Here is a 21507-nt window from a genome sequence, read left to right as displayed (position 1 = left end):
TCCAAGCAACAAAGATTTTAATTTTTTTAGCTTGTTTTGACTGCCTCACAATTTGAACCATTTCGGTAGCATTAATCCTGTCGCTTATCCGAAGACCCCCATACACAGCCACACCCAGTTCATCTTCCGCAGTCTGGGCTCATGCAATCCACAGGGAACTATTTAAGTTATGATGACAAGAGGCAACACCCAGATGAACCCTGTACTGTTGCCGAGGTCACTTTGGTGGTTTTCAGTTGTGCCAGTTCTGATTCAATACACACAGTACATCACCTAATAAGCCCATACAGATGACAAAAATTGATTAGTGGTGGAACCAGGCTGAGTTACTGTCCCCCACCAGTGTGGATACCAAGCAACAAAGATTTGTCCAGAATGCAAAAAGTCTAATCAATGAGACTAGACTGGCACAAAGTGTCTTTTTCAGGCAAACACCACACGGAGAGGACTTTTCACTGTACATTTGTTCATTTTTGGGGAAGAAAGTAAGACTGCCAACAGTAATTACAGCATTTTTGTTTATGACACTGTCTGTGACGGGAACTGTGTACATGACATATTTCAGGCTGGATACAGAGCTATGGACAAAGGACACTTTCAGGGTGGATATAGTAATGTACAAAGGACAAAGTGACAGGAGGTGTGTGCATATTTCACAATGGATATAGAGCTATAGACAAAGGACACTTTCAAGGCGTATATAGAACTATGGACAAAGTGACAGGAGCTGTGTACTTGACATGTTTCAGGGTGGATACAGAGCTAATGACAAAGAACACTTTCACTGTATAAGGGTGGTTATAGAGCTCAGGGTGGATTTAGGGCTATGGACAAAGGACATTTTCAGGATGAATAGTTTTGTACAAAGGGCAAACTGACAGGAGCTGACATGTTTCAGGGTGGATTTAGAGCTACTGACAAAGGACACTTTCAGGGTGGATATAGAACTATGGACAAAGGACAGATTGACAAAGGAGCTATGAACATGACATGTTTCAAGATGGACATTGAGCTGTGGACAAAGGACAAACTGAAAGGAGCTGTGAACATGACATGTTTCAAGATGGACATTGAGCTGTGGACAAAGGACAAACTGAAAGGAGCTGTGAACATGACATGTTTCAAGATGGACATTGAGCTGTGGACAAAGGACAAACTGAAAGGAGCTGTGAACATGACATGTTTCAAGATGGACATTGAGCTGTGGACAAAGGACAAACTGAAAGGAGCTGTGAACATGACATGTTTCAAGATGGACATTGAGCTGTGGACAAAGGACAAACTGAAAGGAGCTGTGAACATGACATGTTTCAAGATGGACATTGAGCTGTGGACAAAGGACAAACTGAAAGGAGCTGTGAACATGACATGTTTCAAGATGGACATTGAGCTGTGGACAAAGGACAAACTGAAAGGAGCTGTGAACATGACATGTTTCAAGATGGACATTGAGCTGTGGACAAAGGACAAACTGAAAGGAGCTGTGAACATGACATGTTTCAAGATGGACATTGAGCTGTGGACAAAGGACAAACTGAAAGGAGCTGTGAACATGACATGTTTCAAGATGGACATTGAGCTGTGGACAAAGGACAAACTGAAAGGAGCTGTGAACATGACATGTTTCAAGATGGACATTGAGCTGTGGACAAAGGACAAACTGAAAGGAGCTGTGAACATGACATGTTTCAAGATGGACATTGAGCTGTGGACAAAGGACAAACTGAAAGGAGCTGTGAACATGACATGTTTCAAGATGGACATTGAGCTGTGGACAAAGGACAAACTGAAAGGAGCTGTGAACATGACATGTTTCAAGATGGACATTGAGCTGTGGACAAAGGACAAACTGAAAGGAGCTGTGAACATGACATGTTTCAAGATGGACATTGAGCTGTGGACAAAGGACAAACTGAAAGGAGCTGTGAACATGACATGTTTCAAGATGGACATTGAGCTGTGGACAAAGGACAAACTGAAAGGAGCTGTGAACATGACATGTTTCAAGATGGACATTGAGCTGTGGACAAAGGACAAACTGAAAGGAGCTATGAACATGACATGTTTCAAGATGGACATTGAGCTGTGGACAAAGGACAAACTGAAAGGAGCTGTGAACATGACATGTTTCAAGATGGACATTGAGCTGTGGACAAAGGACAAACTGAAAGGAGCTGTGAACATGACATGTTTCAAGATGGACATTGAGCTGTGGACAAAGGACAAACTGAAAGGAGCTGTGAACATGACATGTTTCAGAATAGATATGGAGCTACGGACAAAGGACAAGCAGCCGGAGATCTTCCCCCTGATCCAGCAGTGCTGTGAGCACGTGCCTGACGCCACGCAGGAGGCCATCAGCAAGGAGATTGAGCGGCTGGAGAAAGACACGGTGCTCACTTCCACACAGCACAGGTACCTGATTGTAAGGTGTTATCATTTATATAGCTTTAACCTCCACACAGTACAGGTACCTGACTGTAAGGTGTTGTCATTTATATAGCTTTAACCACCACACAGTACACATACCTGACTGTAAGGTGTTGTCATTTATATAGCTTTCACCTCCACACAGTACATGTACCTGACTGTAAGGTGTTGTCATTTATATAGCTTTAACCTCCACACAGTACACGTACCTGACTGTAAGGTGTTGTCATTTATATAGCTTTAACCTCCACACAGTACAGGTACCTGACTGTAAGGTGTTGTCATTTATATAGCTTTAACCTCCACACAGTACAGGTACCTGACTGTAAGGTGTTGTCATTTATATAGCTTTACCTCCACACAGTACAGGTACCTGACTGTAAGGTGTTGTCATTTATATAGCTTTCATCTCCATGCAGTACATGTACCTGACTGTAAGGTGTTGTCATTTATATAGCTTTCACCTCCACACAGTACAGGTACCTGACTGTAAGGTGTTGTCATTTATATAGCTTTACCTCCACACAGTACAGGTACCTGACTGTAAGGTGTTGTCATTTATATAGCTTTCATCTCCACGCAGTACACGTACTTGACTGTAAGGTGTTGTCATTTATATAGCTTTGACATCCATGCAGTACAGGTACCTGACTGTAAGGTGTTGTCATTTATATAGCTTTCATCTCCACGCAGTACACGTACTTGACTGTAAGGTGTTGTCATTTATATAGCTTTAACCTCCACACAGTACAGGTACCTGACTGTAAGGTGTTGTCATTTATATAGCTTTAACCTCCACACAGTACAGGTACCTGACTGTAAGGTGTTGTCATTTATATAGCTTTCACCTCCACACAGTACAGGTACCTGATTGTAAGGTGTTGTCATTCATATAGCTTTCACCTCCACACAGTACAGGTACCTGATTGTAAGGGGTGTTGTCATTTATATAGCTTTCACCTCCACGCAGTACAGGTACCTGACTGTAAGGTGTTGTCATTTGTGTAGCTTTCATCTCCACACAGTATAGGTACCTACTGTAAGGTGTTATCATTTGTGTAGCTTTCACCTCCACGCAGTACAGGTACCTGATTGTAAGGTGTTATCATTTGTGTAGCTTTCACCTCCACGCAGTACAGGTACCTGATTGTAAGGTGTTATCATTTGTATAGCTTCACCTCCATACAGTACAGGTACCTGATTGTAAGGTGTCATCATTTGTATAGCTTCACCTCCATACCGTACAGGTACCAGATTGTAAGATGTTATCATTGTATACCTTTAACTTCCATTCCTGTTATGGGTCAAAATTTGTTTAACTTTCACCTCCATACAATACATGTACCTGCAGTAAGGTGTTACCATTACATTTTGAATAGCTTTCACACCTCCATACAATACAGGTACCTGCAGTAAGGTGTTACCATTACATTTTGCATAGCTTTCACACCTCCATACAATACAGGTACCTGCAGTAAGGTGTTACCATTACATTTTGCATAGCTTTCACACCTCCATACAATACAGGTACCTGCAGTAAGGTGTTACCATTACATTTTGCATAGCTTTCACACCTCCATACAATACAGGAGTCATCCAGTTTTAGTGTTATAAGTTGTTATTCTGTGTTGACATTTCAATCCTTGCAAGCATTGTTTGCAGTCAAGAGAAAATAAAGGGTGTTGTTGTTGTTTTATACATTTTTTAAAGTACAAAATAAACTGTTAAATTCTACATGATTTTCAGAAAGAGATAAAGAAGCAGAATATGTTCGTTATATTTCAAAGTTAAGATTTGAGGTTCAGTTTGTTGCATTGCTGTTAAGTGTAACATTTTTTTTTTCAAAGAAGAAGAAAAGAAATGCATTTGAATAAAGAAAATAATAATAAAGACAGCATGCCTTTTTACATGAACATAAACTTCCATACCAAGTTTGTGCTAAAACAAATTATTCATTCAAATCTGACTTCAAAACGCTTCTGTGCAAATCTGCTTTCATGGATGTCTAGGCATTGGTGTGTGAGAGTGTGTGTGCTTTGTCATTAATACATTTCATTTGAATTGCTTATGTCTTTGATTATAATGCTACGTTTTTTTCTTTCTTTTTTTTTCTTTTTTTTTTTTTTGAGGGCTGGATGTGAAAAAAGCAGCTGTGCTTACTCCACTACCCATGTGAAAAAATTCATTTCATTTCTTCTTTTTGGTAACTATTTTCTCCTTTATTGATGTTAGTGCACAGGGCCCCTGTACTAAGGAGGTAGAGAACAAATGTCCGTTATTGATATTATCATCCTTCTTTGAATCATTATTGTTATTGTCATTATCATTATTATCATTATTATTATTATTATTGTGGTTGTTGTTGTTAGTAGTAGTAGTAGTAGTATCATTATTATTATCATTATCATTATCGTCAGAGAATCTGAGATAGGAGTCAGCAAACATGGGTGACTTGTTCCCAGGACAGGGAGACAGAGAGAGATGATGGATTGTGTTGTGTTGCTGTGTACAGGCTGGGCATCACCTATTACCAGACACCTACCCCTGTCAACAGCAAGAGCGGCAGGTAAAGAGACCATTTACAGATGCAAGAAAAGAACAGAAAAACTGGAATTTGCCATAACCTCACACACTGTCACACATGCACACACACACACATACACACACACACACACACACACACACACACAGAAGCATGCACATAAGCACAGAATCAGAATCAGAACAACTTTATTGATCTCAGAAGAGAAATTAAGTGTGGAGAAGTCTGTGATACAAATTATAAGCAAAGCAGTAAAATTTGGCACACAACAAATGTAACAAAATTGCAGTCAGCAAAGTCATAGCAAAACAACACACACACACACACACACACACACACACTTAGAAAAACAAAAAAAGCAAACCCCCCACCCCCACACACATACATACAGCCATACATACATTTCTGAAATATGATTTAAAGTGGAAAAATGTTGAATTGAAGACTGCACACACACACACGCGCGCACACACATGCACACACACACACGCACACATACACACGCAGGCACACACACTGTAACTAGCAGACACAAGTTTGTTTACAGCTCCCCCTCCTTTCTCTTCCCCTCAGCCATGTCCTTTTTGCTCTCCACATGTCTGTTTGCAAATATTTTAGAGAGGAAATGTGTGTGTGCTGAGAGCTCAAGCATTTGTATGTAAGCTTGAGAGTCATCACAGCACAGCACTGCCCACATTTTTATTCTCTTTCCTGTCTGGAAATGTATTTTGTTTTACAATCAAAGGGGATTTTTCTATAGAATTTTGGCAGGGATGACTGTTTTGTTGCCATGGGTTCAAAGTGCATTTTACATATGGGACCTCACTAGTTTATCATCCCATCTGAAATATATAAGCAAGATCACCACTCCTGCCCTGTGGGCTGGGCACTGATAGAATAGACCCACTGTCCTGCCATGCATGTCGTAAGAGGCGACTAAGGCAGGACTACCTCGCCCGGAGGATAAGGGGGTTTGCGTAGGGTTAACTACCCTGCCTGTAAAAAAGACCAGTTACAGAAGCATCGACGACAAAGAACCAAAACATTCACCTGGGCAAGGAAGGGTCTCCGTCATGGAGACTTATGACGCGGTGCAGTGAAAGCCGAAAGGAAGCTGCAAGGCTGACTCCCTTTCTTACACCCAGGACAACAACGTGAGTAGCCACATGGAACATCAGGACGATGTATGAAGCAGGAAGAACCATCCAAGTAGCGAGAGAGATGAAAAATTACAAGATCGGAGTGCTAGGATTGAGTGAGACAAGGTGGCTACAGTCAGGACAGATGAGACTTTCATCTGGAGAGCACCTGCTGTATTCAGGACACACAGAGGATGGAGCTCCCCACACTGAGGGTGTGGCCCTGATGCTGGCACCGGAGGCACAGGGGGCACTCATCGGCTGGGAACCTGTCAACTCCTGCATCATCACAGCCAAGTTTACCACCAAGAAGAATGACATCAGGCTGAACATCATCCAGTGCTATGCTCCCACCAATGATGCAGAAGAAGAGAAGAAAGATGACTTCTACCAACAACTACAGACAGTGATAGACAGAAGAGGAGCCAAAGACATAACCATACTGATGGGAGATTTCAACGCCAAGATCGGAAGGGACAACACCGGCCACGAGGACACCATGGGGACACACGGACTGGGACAGATGAATGAGAATGGTGAGCGCTTTGCAGACCTGTGTGCCCTGAACCAGCTGGTGATAGGAGGAAGTATCTTCCCACACAAGCGCATCCACAAGGCCACATGGAGATCCCTGAACCATGTCACAGAGAACCAGATTGACCACATATGTATTAGCCGCAAGTTCAGGAGATCATGGTAGGATGTACGAGTGATGAGAGGAGCCGATGTGTCATCAGACCACCACCTTCTTACGACGACAGTGAGACTTCGCCTCAAGAGATTCACCAACACCAACAACACATGGACAAGGTACAATGTTGGACTGCTCAGAAACAAGGACACACAAGCAGCATTCCAGATCAGCCTTTCCAACAGGTTCCAGCCACTACAAGAGCTGATAGAAGATGGTGAGAGGGACATTGAGACACAGTGGGAACACAGGAAGAAGCTCTGGCACGACACATGTGAAGAGGTCCTTGGCAAGAAGAAAACTCAACACAAGGAATGGACCTCTGCCGACACCATCCACAAGCTGGAAACAAGGAAAGAGAAGAAAACTTTGCTGAACACGAGCAGAACAAGAGCAACTGAGGCAAAGGCACAGCAGTGGACAGAGATGTAAAGAGAAGCATCAAGGAGGACAAGAGGGAATACATCGATGACCTGGCCAGTCAAGCAGAGGCAGCAGCCGGACAGGGGAACCTGAAGGACCTGTACCTGGTGACCAAGAAGCTGACAGGCAAGTTCCAGCAGACAGACAAGCCAGTGAAGGATAAGAACAGGAACCCACTGACAACAACTGAGGAACAGCTGAAACGATGGGCAGAACACTTCAGGGAGCTGCTGAACCGCCCCGCCCCTGACGCACCACCAGACATTCCACCCGCAGAGACAGAACTGCCCGTCAGCTGCGACAAACCCTCAAAGGTAGAGATCAAGAAGGCCATCATGACTCTGAGAAATGGGAAGGCTGCAGGGCCGGACGAGATACCAGCAGAAGCCATCAAAGCAGACATGGAAACAGCTGTCAACGTGCTATACAGCCTCTTCAGCAAGATCTGGGAGAAGGAAAGAAGGAATCATCATCAAGCTGCCGAAGAAAGGAGACCTCAGGGACTGCAGCAACTACCGAGGGATCATGCTCCTGTCAACGCCAGGCAAGGTTCTCAACAGGGTTCTACTGGAAAGGATGAAAGAGGCCGTTGACCCCAAGCTCCGAGACCAGCAGGCAGGCTTCCGGCGAAACAAATCCTGTGCCGACCAGATCGCCAACCTGCGCATCATCGTGGAGCAGTCGCTGGAGTGGAACTCCCCCCTCTACATCATCTTCATAGATTATGAGAAGGCCTTTGACAGTGTGGACAGAGAGACGCTGTGGAAGGTGCTGAGGCACTACGGAGTCCCAAAGAAGATCATCTCCCTCATCCAGTGCACCTACCAGGGCATGAGCTGCAGGATTGCCCACGCAGGCCAGCTGTCCGAAAGTTTCGAGGTGAAGACCGGAGTTCGACAGGGATGCCTGCTGTCATCTTTCCTCTTCCTCCTGGTCATCGACTGGATCATGAAGACCACTACAACAGGCAGGAACAACAGTATACAGTGGACACTCTGGACACAGCTGGATGACTTCGACTTCGCTGACGACCTGGCGCTCCTGTCACACAACCACAGCCAGATGCGGAACAAGACCACTCGCCTGGAGACCATGTCAGCCAGGACAGGGCTCAAGATCAACAAGAAGAAGACCGAGCTGATGAAGATAAACACCACTGCCAACACACCAGTCACAGTCGGTGGAGAGCCCATCAGGGAGGTGGAGTCTTTCATCTACTTGGGAAGCGTGGTTGACCGACAGGGAGGCACAGACCGAGACATCACAGCCAGAATCGGCAAGGCAAGAACAGCTTTCATCATGCTCAAGAATATCTGGGCATCTGGAGCAATCAGTATGAAAACCAAACTCCGCATCTTCAACTCTAATGTGAAGTCAATTCTGCTCTACAGATGCGAGACATGGCGGACAACACAGATGATGCAGCAGAAGATTCAGACATTCTTCAACACCTGTCTGAGGCGCATCTACAAGATCCGATGGCAGGAGAAGATCTGAAACAAAGATCTGTGGGAGCGAGCGGGGCAGGAACCAGTGGCCAGGCAGATACTGCAGAGGAAGTGGGGCTGGATCGGACACACCCTCAGGAAGCCAACGTCCAGCATCACACGCCAAGCCCTGACCTGGAACCCGCAGGGAAAGAGGAAGAGAGGCCGGCCTCGCATTAGCTGGAGGCGAGATACCGAGGCAGAGCTGAAGCAGCAAGGGACCAACTGGACTGGAATGGCCGCCCAGAACAGAGTGCGATGGCGAGGCGTCGTCAGTGGCCTATACTCCACCAGGAGCGATGGGCATAATGAATGAAATGAAGATCACCACTCAGGGTCTGGTGGAGGGGAAGTAAAAACCCCAGGCTGTATAAGGAACTTGAGCCTGTGGATAGTGGCTTTCCAGGGGGAGCAAAAACCTTGGGCTGTTTATGGGACTTGAGCGTGTGGAAACCTGCTTACAAGGGGGAGCTAAAACCCTTGGCTGTATATGACTGATTGATTGATATGGATACTTAAAATAGCGCCTATCCTCAGTCAGAGACCAAGCTCTAAGGGCTTTACAAGCGCGGGGTCATTTGCACAACAGGTTGTCTACCTGTGTAGAGCCGACTGACAGTTGCCACTGGGTGCTCATCCATTTCCTGTGTCATTCAATCAGATTTCAGGCGCACACACATACACACTCAGACATGTAACATTTTATGTGTGTGACCGTTTTTTTTCTTTACCCTGCCATGTAGGCAGCCATACTCTGTTTTCAGAGGTGTGCATACTGGGTATGTTCTTATTTCCATAACCCACCGAATGCTGACATGGATTACATGATCTTTAACATGCGTATTTGATCTGTGTGCGTATACACATGAATGGGGTTCAGGCACTAAGCAGGTCTGCACATATGTTGACCTGGGAGACGGTAAAAATCTCCACCCTTTACCCACCAGGCACTGTCACCCAGCTTCGAACCTGGGACCCTCAGATTGAAAGTCCAACGCTTTAACCATTCGGCTATTGCACCTGTCATGAGACACAATATGAGACTCAAACCTGTGGTGTTCACTTCCTAGGCCACCATTCCTTGTGTCATTTTCTTTCAGCTTGGAAGAGGTACTGTCACAGCGAGGGCTTTTGTCCAGCTGCTTCAAACCTTCCATCAACTCTCCCTTGGAGGAGTCACGAATCTCTGCAGCTGTAGGAGCCATCATGGACAACACGGTACATTGTTTGTTTTGTGTGGTTTTTTTTGTCATTTCATTACATCAATCTGTTCCTGGCTCTTTGCAGTTTTGTTTCTTTGCTTCCTATCACTGGAATAATTATGAAATGATAATGAATGATGATAATTCTGAAAATGAAGATAATTGTATACTGGATGGGGACTTGATCTCCTGTTGATATTGATGTTTTCAGTGAAAATGGTTTCTTGTTCATCATCACCATTATTGGTGATGATGTTGTTCAGTATTTCTGTAGACTGTTGCATTATTGTCCTTTTCTGTGCTGAAATCACTGTCTGAGTCTGCAAATAGTTCAGGAAGTACTTGTTCTGCCGTAAAACACTGAAGCCCAGCCATAGTTGGTAAAAACAACTTCTACTACTGCAGAATGGAGTGGAAACGGGTTGAATGTTGTTCAGACTTTGCTGAGTAGTCCAGATGGATGTGAGCTTCCCATTCCACATGGATATGTGCAGTTTACAAGTTGTGAAAACTTTTTCCAATGACAAGATTGAGGTGTAGGTGGAAAAGGCCAGTTGGAAATGCATGAACATCGCTTGGACATAAGGCAGAATGAGATAAACTGTAAATGGAAGGGTGTTCCAGATGGTTGGACATTGAAAGGAAAGAGTACTCTGACAAAGAAGTTTGTTGTGGAAGATGGAGCACAGAAAATTTGATATCAGGTAGAGTGAATGATGGAGTGAAGTTGTAATTTGATGCGTGATCTTTACTGAGGCACATGTTTGAAGAACAGGTCACAAGGAGTGAAAAAGGGATGCCCTCACCTGTCATATGTTTTGATTTCTAGCTAATGAACTGAATATGGAAATATGTACAGAGATTAGTATATATGTATGAGGGATACAAATGTGAAACATGTAAAATTTGAATCCTTTGAAAAGTTTTCTTTTCTTTTTTTTTTTTATACTAATATAGGTGCAGTCCTGTGTGATGCTTCCATGGTGAGCATTTTTCTTTGTGTGTGTGTGTGTGTGTGTGTGTGTGTGTGTGTGTGTGTGTGTGTGTGTGTGTGTTTCTTCATGAATCTGCCTGTACATGGATATTGTGTTTATCTGTGTATGTGTTTTATGTGTCTGTGTACAAAATATGTGTGAACTGTGTGGTACAAAATATGTGTGAAAAGCACTTGTGTTCTTCAGAGAAAAATATACATATGAGGTGATGAAAGAAGAAAATCTTTGTTTTCTCCCAACAGATTATCTCCTTTTTTTTCATGCTTCCTCTGTTTCATGAAAATAAGTGTTTTTATTAAAAGGTTTAGTCAGAATTGCATTAGCACTTTGTTGAAGATGTATTCTCTGACTGTATCTACGTATGTTTGTATGCATGTTTGTGTGGATTTGTGACCACATGCATCTTTTATGTCTGTATTGTAACCATCACCTTTAACAGAAAGATGCTGTAACAGATACAAATGTGGTGAATACATCAGTGTAGCGGGAATAGCATAGCAGTGGGTTTTCTCAACAAATTGTTTTTGTGTTGTGGACAGGTTATCTCAAGTGGAGTGTATTGGTATCTATTTTGTTTTGTTTCTTTGTCTTGGTTATTTTTGTATGTACTTTTTTTTGCTTCTCCAGTTGTTCAGACACAGTGGGTCAGCAATCCACTGACAAGCAGAACGTGGTGAAGTGGACAGCTAAGTGTCTGCAGCGTGATTTCCATGTAAAGAGGTTTGCTCTCAGCATCACACACCATTCTACCTTTGTGTTAACATAAAGCCTGAGATCATGAATTGTGTAATGGTACTGGACAGTTTGGTGTGTGTGTGTGTGTGTGTGTGTGTGTGTGTGTGTGAAGTTGTCAGTCACTTTGCCAGGTGGTTTGTTTTTTGCTTTTATAGAAGATAAAAGCTTGAATAAATTGTTGAAAATGAATGACTTTAAAATGATCTGCACATCGTTTGAAGATGGAGGACTATAGGGCTTTGTTTGCTCCTTGTTGTTGAAGATGGAGGACTATAGGGCTTTGTTTGCTCCTTGTTGTTGAAGATGGAGGACTATAGGGCTTTGTTTGCTCCTTGTTGTTGAAGATGGAGGATTATAGGGCTTTGTTTGCTCCTTGTTGTTGAAGATGGAGGACTATAGGGCTTTGTTTGCTCCTTGTTGTTGAAGATGGAGGACTATAGGGCTTTGTTTGCTCCTTGTTGAAGATGGAGGACTATAGGGCTTTGTTTGCTCCTTGTTGTTGAAGATGGAGGACTTTTGGGCTTCGTTTGCTCCTTGTTGAAGATGGAGGACTATAGGGCTTTGTTTGCTCCTTGTTGTTGAAGATGGAGGACTATAGGGCTTTGTTTGCTCATTGTTGTTGAAGATGGAGGACTATAGGGCTTCGTTTGCTCATTGTTGTTGAAGATGGAGGACTATAGGGCTTTGTTTGCTCCTTGTTGTTGAAGATGGAGGACTGTAGGGCTTTGTTTGCTCCTTGTTGAAGATGGAGGACTATAGGGCTTTGTTTGCTCCTTGTTGTTGAAGATGGAGGACTATAGGGCTTTGTTTGCTCCTTGTTGAAGATGGAGGACTATAGGGCTTTGTTTGCTCCTTGTTGTTGAAGATGGAGGACTATAGGGCTTTGTTTGCTCCTTGTTGTTGAAGATGGAGGACTATAGGGCTTTGTTTGCTCCTTGTTGTTGAAGATGGAGGACTATAGGGCTTTGTTTGCTCCTTGTTGTTGACGATGGAGGACTGTAGGGCTTTGTTTGCTCCTTGTTGTTGAAGATGGAGGACTATAGGGCTTTGTTTGCTCCTTGTTGTTGAAGATGGAGGACTGTAGGGCTTTGTTTGCTCCTTGTTGTTGAAGATGGAGGACTGTAGGGCTTTGTTTGCTCCTTGTTGAAGATGGAGGACTATAGGGCTTTGTTTGCTCCTTGTTGTTGAAGATGGAGGACTGTAGGGCTTTGTTTGCTCCTTGTTGAAGATGGAGGACTATAGGGCTTTGTTTGCTCCTTGTTGTTGAAGATGGAGGACTATAGGGCTTTGTTTGCTCCTTGTTGTTGAAGATGGAGGACTATAGGGCTTTGTTTGCTCCTTGTTGTTGAAGATGGAGGACTATAGGGCTTTGTTTGCTCCTTGTTGTTGACGATGGAGGACTGTAGGGCTTTGTTTGCTCCTTGTTGTTGAAGATGGAGGACTATAGGGCTTTGTTTGCTCCTTGTTGTTGAAGATGGAGGACTGTAGGGCTTTGTTTGCTCCTTGTTGTTGAAGATGGAGGACTGTAGGGCTTTGTTTGCTCCTTGTTGAAGATGGAGGACTATAGGGCTTTGTTTGCTCCTTGTTGTTGAAGATGGAGGACTGTAGGGCTTTGTTTGCTCCTTGTTGAAGATGGAGGACTATAGGGCTTTGTTTGCTCCTTGTTGTTGAAGATGGAGGACTGTAGGGCTTTGTTTGCTCTTTGTTGAAGATGGTGGACTATAGGGCTTTGTTTGCTCCTTGTTGTTGAAGATGGAGGACTGTAGAGCTTTGTTGCTCCTTGTTGTTGAAAATGGAGGACTATAGGGCTTGTTTGCTCCTTGTTGTTGAAGATGGTGGACTATAGGGCTTTGTTTGCTCCTTGTTGTTGAAGATGGTGGACTATAGGGCTTTGTTTGCTCCTTGTTGAAGATGGACTATAGGGCTTTGTTTTCTCCTTGTTGTTGAAGATGGTGGACTATAGGGCTTTGTTTGCTCCTTGTTGAAGATGGACTATAGGGCTTTGTTTTCTCCTTGTTGGACATGGAGGACTATAGGGTTTGTTTGCTCCTTGTTGTTGAAGATGGAGGACTATAGGGCTTTGTTTTCTCCTTGTTGGACATGGAGGACTATAGGGTTTGTTTGCTCCTTGTTGTTGAAGATGGAGGACTATAGGGCTTGTTTGCTCCTTGTTGTTGAAGATGGAGGACTATAGGGCTTTGTTTGCTCCTTGTTGAAGATGGTGGACTATAGGGCTTTGTTTGCTCCTTGTTGTTGAAGATGGAGGACTATAGGGCTTTGTTTGCGGCTTTGTTTGCTCCTTGTTGTTGAAGATGGAGGACTATAGGGCTTTGTTTGCTCCTTGTTGTTGAAGATGGAGGACTATAGGGCTTTGTTTGCTCCTTGTTGTTGAAGATGGAGGACTATAGGGCTTTGTTTGCTCCTTGTTGAAGATGGAGGACTATAGGGCTTCTTTCCTCCTTGTTGTTGAAGATGGAGGACTATAGGGCTTTGTTTGCTCCTTGTTGAAGATGGAGGTATATAGAGCTTTGTTTCCTCCTTGTTGTTGAAGATGGAGGACTATAGGGCTTCTTTCCTCCTTGTTGTTGAAGATGGAGGACTATATGGCTTTGTTTTCTCCTTGTTGAAGATGGAGGACTATAGGGCTTTGTTTGCTCCTTGTTGTTGAAGATGGAGGACTATAGGGCTTGTTTGCTCCTTGTTGTTGAAGATGGAGGACTATAGGGCTTTGTTTGCTCCTTGTTGAAGATGGTGGACTATAGGGCTTTGTTTGCTCCTTGTTGTTGAAGATGGAGGACTATAGGGCTTTGTTTGCGGCTTTGTTTGCTCCTTGTTGTTGAAGATGGAGGACTATAGGGGTTTGTTTGCTCCTTGTTGTTGAAGATGGAGGACTATAGGGCTTTGTTTGCTCCTTGTTGTTGAAGATGGAGGACTATAGGGCTTTGTTTGCTCCTTGTTGAAGATGGAGGACTATAGAGCTTTGTTTCCTCCTTGTTGTTGAAGATGGAGGACTATAGGGCTTTGTTTGCTCCTTGTTGAAGATGGAGGTATATAGAGCTTTGTTTCCTCCTTGTTGTTGAAGATGGAGGACTATAGGGCTTCTTTCCTCCTTGTTGTTGAAGATGGAGGACTATATGGCTTTGTTTTCTCCTTGTTGAAGATGGAGGACTATAGGGCTTTGTTTGCTCCTTGTTGTTGAAGATGGAGGACTATAGGGCTTTGTTTGCTCCTTGTTGTTGAAGATGGAGGACTATAGGGCTTTGTTTGCTCCTTGTTGTTGAAGATGGAGGACTATAGGGCTTTGTTTGCTCCTTGTTGAAGATGGAGGACTATAGGGCTTTGTTTGCTCCTTGTTGTGCTTGTTTGTTACCTGCAATTATGTTTTCAGATGATGACAGTATTCTGCATTTCTTGTAGGCGTATTTGGTAATCATGATAATTATTGTGTTGGCACTTTTGTCATTTGTGCTAGTTTTGATAAATATCTCTACCAGGATGTACAGGTAAATATATTTCTAGAGTGAGTTTTCTTGTAAAAGAGATCAACTGATGCACATTATTGTTTAGCATTGTTTTCCTGTGGGAATCAGTTTTCATTGAAGAAGAAATGAAAAGGACTAAATACACAAGTTCTGTATTGACTTGATCTTTGAGCATGGTGAACCTGGCTCTGCAAAGAAACAAACTGAAATGCAAAATGTTTTAAATATTGTGTTTATTCATTCTGAATAATGAACTCAGTGTTCAAGTGAACATGCTGTTACGTATGCCTCAGCAGATGGGGGATGGGTGTATCATATTGGTTAAAAGTTAAAAAAAACCCAAAAAAACCCAAAAAACAAAGCCAATTACCATGTGAACGTAGAATGATTTTGGCTTTTTGGAGTTTTCATTTGTCACTTATTTCATAAAAAAAAATTCTGTCAGTGGATTGTTCACATTCCAGTTTTTTTTGTTTTTGTTTTTTTTTTTATTGCAGGACGCTTTATCTGAGCTTCTCTTCAGGGAATCATCCACTTATTCAGTCTCTGGAACAAAAGGACCATAACAGGTACAACTATCAGGGCATAGTTTACACTCTTTCAAGCTTTGGCTGTTTTAGTCCTGTATGTATATGTGTGTGTACACATCCAACAGTGATTCTTATCCACATCTGACCAAATTTAATGCTTTGTTTTTTTCACTTCTCATTCTGTTTACATAACAAAGTTGAATAGAAACAGCCCTTTTAAAATGCCTGGGGAAATATTTTCCTTTTCCTTTTATCTTTGCACATAGTGGAACTCTGTAGGTCCTTCAAACCCTCCTTATATTTTTCTCCACAATGATTGGTGGATAGGGTTGGGAACTCAGTACAATACAATGCAATGCAATGCAATGCTGTGCAACACAGTACACTACAATACAAACGTGTGTTGAAAAATAATAGAATATGATACTGCACAATACTGTGCAATATGATAGAATTACAATACAGTTACAGTACAGAACAAGCTTCTCTTGAAAAGTAATATGATCAAGTCCAGCACAGCAAATGCAATACAATAACAATAGAATACAAGCTTTTTGAAAAGTAATAAAGTACAGTATGGTACAGTACAGTACAGTACAACACACTACACACAATAAAGGACTCTCCAATTCTCCCTGTGTGCAGGTCCTTGGTGATTTCCCTGGGACCGTGTCCTGCTGCTGACGACGAGGTGTCTCCGTCCTGCCAGCCTGCCCCTGTGTGCATCCCCCTCAGCCAGGTGATTACAGCAACACTGTGTGTTGGTTACCTGTGTGACTGTTGTGTGTGTCCCCCTCAGCCAGGTGATTACAGCAGCACTGTGTGTTGGTTACCTGTGTGACTGTTGTGTGTGTCCCCCTCAGCCAGGTGATTACAGCAACACTGTGTGTTGGTTACCTGTGTGACTGTTGTGTGTGTCCCCCTCAGCCAGGTAATTACAGCAGCACTGTGTGTTGGTTACCTGTGTGACTGTTGTGTGTGTCCCCCTCAGCCAGGTGATTACAGCAACACTGTGTGTTGGTTACCTGTGTGACTGTTGTGTGTCCCCCTCAGTCAGGTGATTACAGCAACACTGTGTGTTGGTTACCTGTGTGACTGTTGTGTGTGTCCCCCTCAGCCAGGTGATTACAGCAACACTGTGTGTTGGTTACCTGTGTGACTGTTGTGTGTCCCCCTCAGCCAGGTGATTACAGCAGCACTGTGTGTTGGTTACCTGTGTGACTGTTGTGTGTGTCCCCCTCAGCCAGGTGATTACAGCAACACTGTGTGTTGGTTACCTGTGTGACTGTTGTGTGCATCCCCCTCAGCCAGGTGATTACAGCAACACTGTGTGTTGGTTACCTGTGTGACTGTTGTGTGTGTCCCCCTCAGCCAGGTGATTACAGCAGCACTGTGTGTTGGTTACCTGTGTGACTGTTGTGTGTGTCCCCCTCAGCCAGGTGATTACAGCAGCACTGTGTGTTGGTTACCTGTGTGACTGTTGTGTGTGTCCCCCTCAGCCAGGTGATTACAGCAACACTGTGTGTTGGTTACCTGTGTGACTGTTGTGTGTGTCCCCCTCAGCCAGGTGATTACAGCAACACTGTGTGTTGGTTACCTGTGTGACTGTTGTGTGTGTCCCCCTCAGCCAGGTGATTACAGCAACACTGTGTGTTGGTTACCTGTGTGACTGTTGTGTGTGTCCCCCTCAGCCAGGTGATTACAGCAACACTGTGTGTTGGTTACCTGTGTGACTGTTGTGTGTGTCCCCCTCAGTCAGGTGATTACAGCAGCACTGTGTGTTGACTACCTGTGTGATTATTGTTTGAATTGAAAATGCATTTTGTATGTTAGTGAAATTTATACAGCGCTCGTCCAAGGTCAGAGACCAAGCTGTAAACACTCAGCAAACATGGAGTGACTAGTACAACAGGCTGCCCACCAAGGTGAGCTGACTGACAGCTGTCTTGGGGCACTTAGCATTCACTTGGTGTGTCAGTCAGTCCACTTTCAGTCACACACACACACACATGACTGACAGCTGTCTTGGGGCACTTAGCATTCACTTGGTGTGTCAGTCAGTCCACTTTCAGTCACACACACACACACATGACTGACAGCTGTCTTGGGGCACTTATCATTCAGTTGGTGTGTCAGTCAGTCCACTTTCAGTCACACACACACACACATGACTGACAGCTGTCTTGGGGCACTTAGCATTCACTTGGTGTGTCAGTCAGTCCACTTTCAGTCACACACACACACATGACTGACAGCTGTCTTGGGGCACTTAGCATTCAGTTGGTGTGTCAGTCAGTCCACTTTCAGTCACACACACACACACATGACTGACAGCTGTCTTGGGGCACTTATCATTCACTTGGTGTGTCAGTCAGTCCACTTTCAGTCACACACACACACACATGACTGACAGCTGTCTTGGGGCACTTAGCATTCAGTTGGTGTGTCAGTCAGTCCACTTTCAGTCACACACACACACATGACTGACAGCTGTCTTGGGGCACTTATCATTCACTTGGTGTGTCAGTCAGTCCACTTTCAGTCACACACACACACACATGACAGACAGCTGTCTTGGGGCACTTATCATTCAGTTGGTGTGTCAGTCAGTCCACTTTCAGTCACACACACACACACACATGACAGACAGCTGTCTTGGGGCACTTATCATTCAGTTGGTGTGTCAGTCAGTCCACTTTCAGTCACACACACACACACATGACTGACAGCTGTCTTTTGGCACTTAGCATTCACTTGGTGTGTCAGTCAGTCCACTTTCAGTCACACACTCACACACACATGACTGACAGCTGTCTTGGGGCACTTATCATTCAGTTGGTGTGTCAGTCAGTCCACTTTCAGTCACACACTCGCACACACACACACACATGACAGACAGCTGTCTTGGGGCACTTAGCATTCACTTGGTGTGTCAGTCAGTCCACTTTCAGTCACACACTCACACACACACACACACATGACAGACAGCTGTCTTGGGGCACTTAGCATTCACTTGGTGTGTCAGTCAGTCCACTTTCAGTCACACACTCACACACACACACACACACACATGACAGACAGCTGTCTTGGGGCACTTAGCATTCACTTGGTGTGTCAGTCAGTCCACTTTCAGTCACACACACACACATGACTGACAGCTGTCTTGGGGCACTTATTATTCACTTGGTGTGTCAGTCAGTCCACTTTCAGTCACACACACACACACATGACAGACAGCTGACTTGGGGCACTTATCATTCACTTGGTGTGTCAGTCAGTCCACTTTCAGTCACACACACACATGACTGACAGCTGTCTTGGGGCACTTAGCATTCACTTGGTGTGTCAGTCAGTCCACTTTCAGTCACACACACACACATGACAGACAGCTGTCTTTTGGCACTTATCATTCACTTGGTGTGTCAGTCAGTCCACTTTCAGTCACACACACACACATGACTGACAGCTGTCTTGGGGCACTTAGCATTCACTTGGTGTGTCAGTCAGTCCACTTTCAGTCACACACTCACACACACACACACACACATGACTGACAGCTGTCTTGGGGCACTTAGCATTCACTTGGTGTGTCAGTCAGTCCACTTTCAGTCACACACTCACACACACACACACACACATGACAGACAGCTGTCTTGGGGCACTTAGCATTCACTTGGTGTGTCAGTCAGTCCACTTTCAGTCACACACACACACACATGACAGACAACTGTCTTGGGGCACTTATTATTCACTTGGTGTGTCAGTCAGTCCACTTTCAGTCACACACACACACACATGACTGACAGCTGTCTTTTGGCACTTAGCATTCACTTGGTGTGTCAGTCAGTCCACTTTCAGTCACACACACACACACATGACAGACAACTGTCTTGGGGCACTTATTATTCACTTGGTGTGTCAGTCAGTCCACTTTCAGTCACACACACACACACACACATGACTGACAGCTGTCTTTTGGCACTTATCATTCACTTGGTGTGTCAGTTGGTCCACTTTCAGTCACACACACACACACACACACACACACACACACACACACACACACACACACATATGACTGACAGCTGTCTTGGGGCACTTACCATTCACTTGGTGTGTCAGTCAGTCCACTTTCAGTCACACACACACACACATGACTTAGGTCGGTCCGCGGCCACTGTGGCTGTGGTTAACAGCGCAGTCCAGACCCATAATTTGACCATTTTCAACTCGCTCGTTTCACTACCAAACTTAATTAAATGACACCAATCTTATACTGGAATAAAGTTCATTCTTTTATCTATCTTCCTGTGGTATTTGTTTTTATCATTCGAGTCAAACTGGTATGTGCCGGGCGTTCAAACACAAAGGGTGTCGCGTCGATTTTTACTGCGGTGACAGACTCCGCCGTGCTTGCCGCGCGAGCAGAATAACATGTGTGTCACTCGATCGTTTCGCGCTGCATTGTTTGGCCATGTATAAATTTAGAAACTATGTCACTGGCAAGCCAGGATTCTCAAGTTTTGATTGGCTAGAAATTTGTTGGGGTTTTCACAGAAAGTAGATCTGAAAGTCGCAGCGAAAGTGTGAGACTGATGTTTGCGACCCTATAACATACGAACCAGTGTTTCAAATCACGAGCAAATTACAAGAAAAGAAAGTTTAAACTATGCACTTTCAAGTGCAATTCATGGCTTTTCTATAAAGAAAGAGTCTCGAACGCGCTTTGGAAGAAAAACGAGTGACCGATTTCGGATCCCGCAACGCTGCTCGACCATGGCGGCGATCGAAGCCGTCTGCTCGTCATCATCGTTTGAAGAATGGAAAACACGCCAACTTACAGGTTTGTAAGCAAATTTTTTTTCAATATGTTTATTTTGAAAATAAATGTAAATCATATTTTTTATATTTTTGTGGGTTTGGATGAATCCTAACAACTTTGCTTCAGCAGTGTTGATGTGTAACTGGGAACAGTAACGCTTCGTCAGTCACGTTATTTTTTAGCACAATTATGATCTATTATTCAAAAATTTACCGCGATCGACAGCTGTATCTAGAAGATGAAGTGTCAGATTATTCAGTAATTTTTTGTTGTACAAGGGTTTTGAGTTAGTGAGAGCGGATTGATGGTTTAATATTGTGACCGACGTCGGACAGCATGGGAACACGTGTATCTTTCCACTTCTGTTCTGATCATCAAACGCCAAGACAGTTTCACGTGCGTGTGTGTGTGTGTGTGTGTGTGTGTGTGCGTGCGTGCGTGCGTGCGTGCGTGCGTGCGCGCATTAGTATGTATCTTATATACTAAGAGTGTATGCACAGAGTTAGTGTCTGTTGAACTGATGTAGCATGCATACATGAGGTTGCCTGAGTATGGATTAGTTATTGTGTGTGTGTGTGTGTGTGTGTGTAAATGATTTAAAGAATAAATAACTTATATGATTAGTAAACATGAAATAAGTTTAAGATATGTTGTTACATAAAACTTACATCAATTTAAGTGAAACCATTACAGTGGAGTAGTAATGAAATTAGTAGATCATGTATCAGTGCACATTCATCACACACTCATGCACACACACATATAAATGATATATATGCAAAAGCATCTATGAAATGAAAAAAAAAAGTATTTTAAAGCATTAGAGCTGTCTCAAATTTCATGACTGTGTATTTCAGATGATGATCAGTATAAAGCCTTAAGGGCGACTGTTGCACACAGTGGACGAGGAAGACCACCATCAGCACCCAAGGTTCCATCCAACAACAAACTCTTGATGCAGTTAAATATGTTAAAGCATCAAGAAAACAAAACCTGGGGGGAAATGGAACATTTTCTACACAAATTGTT

At 43.8% G+C, this 21507-nt stretch overlaps 2 protein-coding genes across 2 annotated transcripts in view; both read left to right on the top strand.

Moving 5' to 3' along the window:
• Positions 1-1298, top strand: part of LOC143284950 (polyamine deacetylase HDAC10-like) — a 49001-nt gene extending 47703 nt beyond the window's left edge. Inside the window, exons 14-15 of the mRNA XM_076592112.1 lie at positions 899-1231; positions 1290-1298. Coding sequence (XP_076448227.1) covers positions 899-1231; positions 1290-1298 — 342 coding nt within the window. The remainder of the gene's footprint in view (positions 1-898; positions 1232-1289) is intronic.
• A 967-nt stretch (positions 1299-2265) lies between these two features.
• Positions 2266-21507, top strand: part of LOC143284447 (histone deacetylase 4-like) — a 31469-nt gene continuing 12227 nt past the window's right edge. Inside the window, exons 1-7 of the mRNA XM_076591084.1 lie at positions 2266-2415; positions 4943-4996; positions 9813-9930; positions 10872-10897; positions 11537-11629; positions 15624-15695; positions 16302-16395. Of these exons, the coding sequence (XP_076447199.1) occupies positions 2267-2415; positions 4943-4996; positions 9813-9930; positions 10872-10897; positions 11537-11629; positions 15624-15695; positions 16302-16395 (606 nt within the window). The 5' untranslated portion in view covers position 2266. The remainder of the gene's footprint in view (positions 2416-4942; positions 4997-9812; positions 9931-10871; positions 10898-11536; positions 11630-15623; positions 15696-16301; positions 16396-21507) is intronic.

The sequence above is a fragment of the Babylonia areolata genome, chromosome 8, assembly GCF_041734735.1.
Source record: "Babylonia areolata isolate BAREFJ2019XMU chromosome 8, ASM4173473v1, whole genome shotgun sequence".
Classification (NCBI taxonomy): Eukaryota; Metazoa; Mollusca; class Gastropoda; order Neogastropoda; family Buccinidae; genus Babylonia; species Babylonia areolata.
Note: the sequence above shows the minus strand (reverse complement) of the source record. Positions and strands in the feature narration are given on the sequence as shown.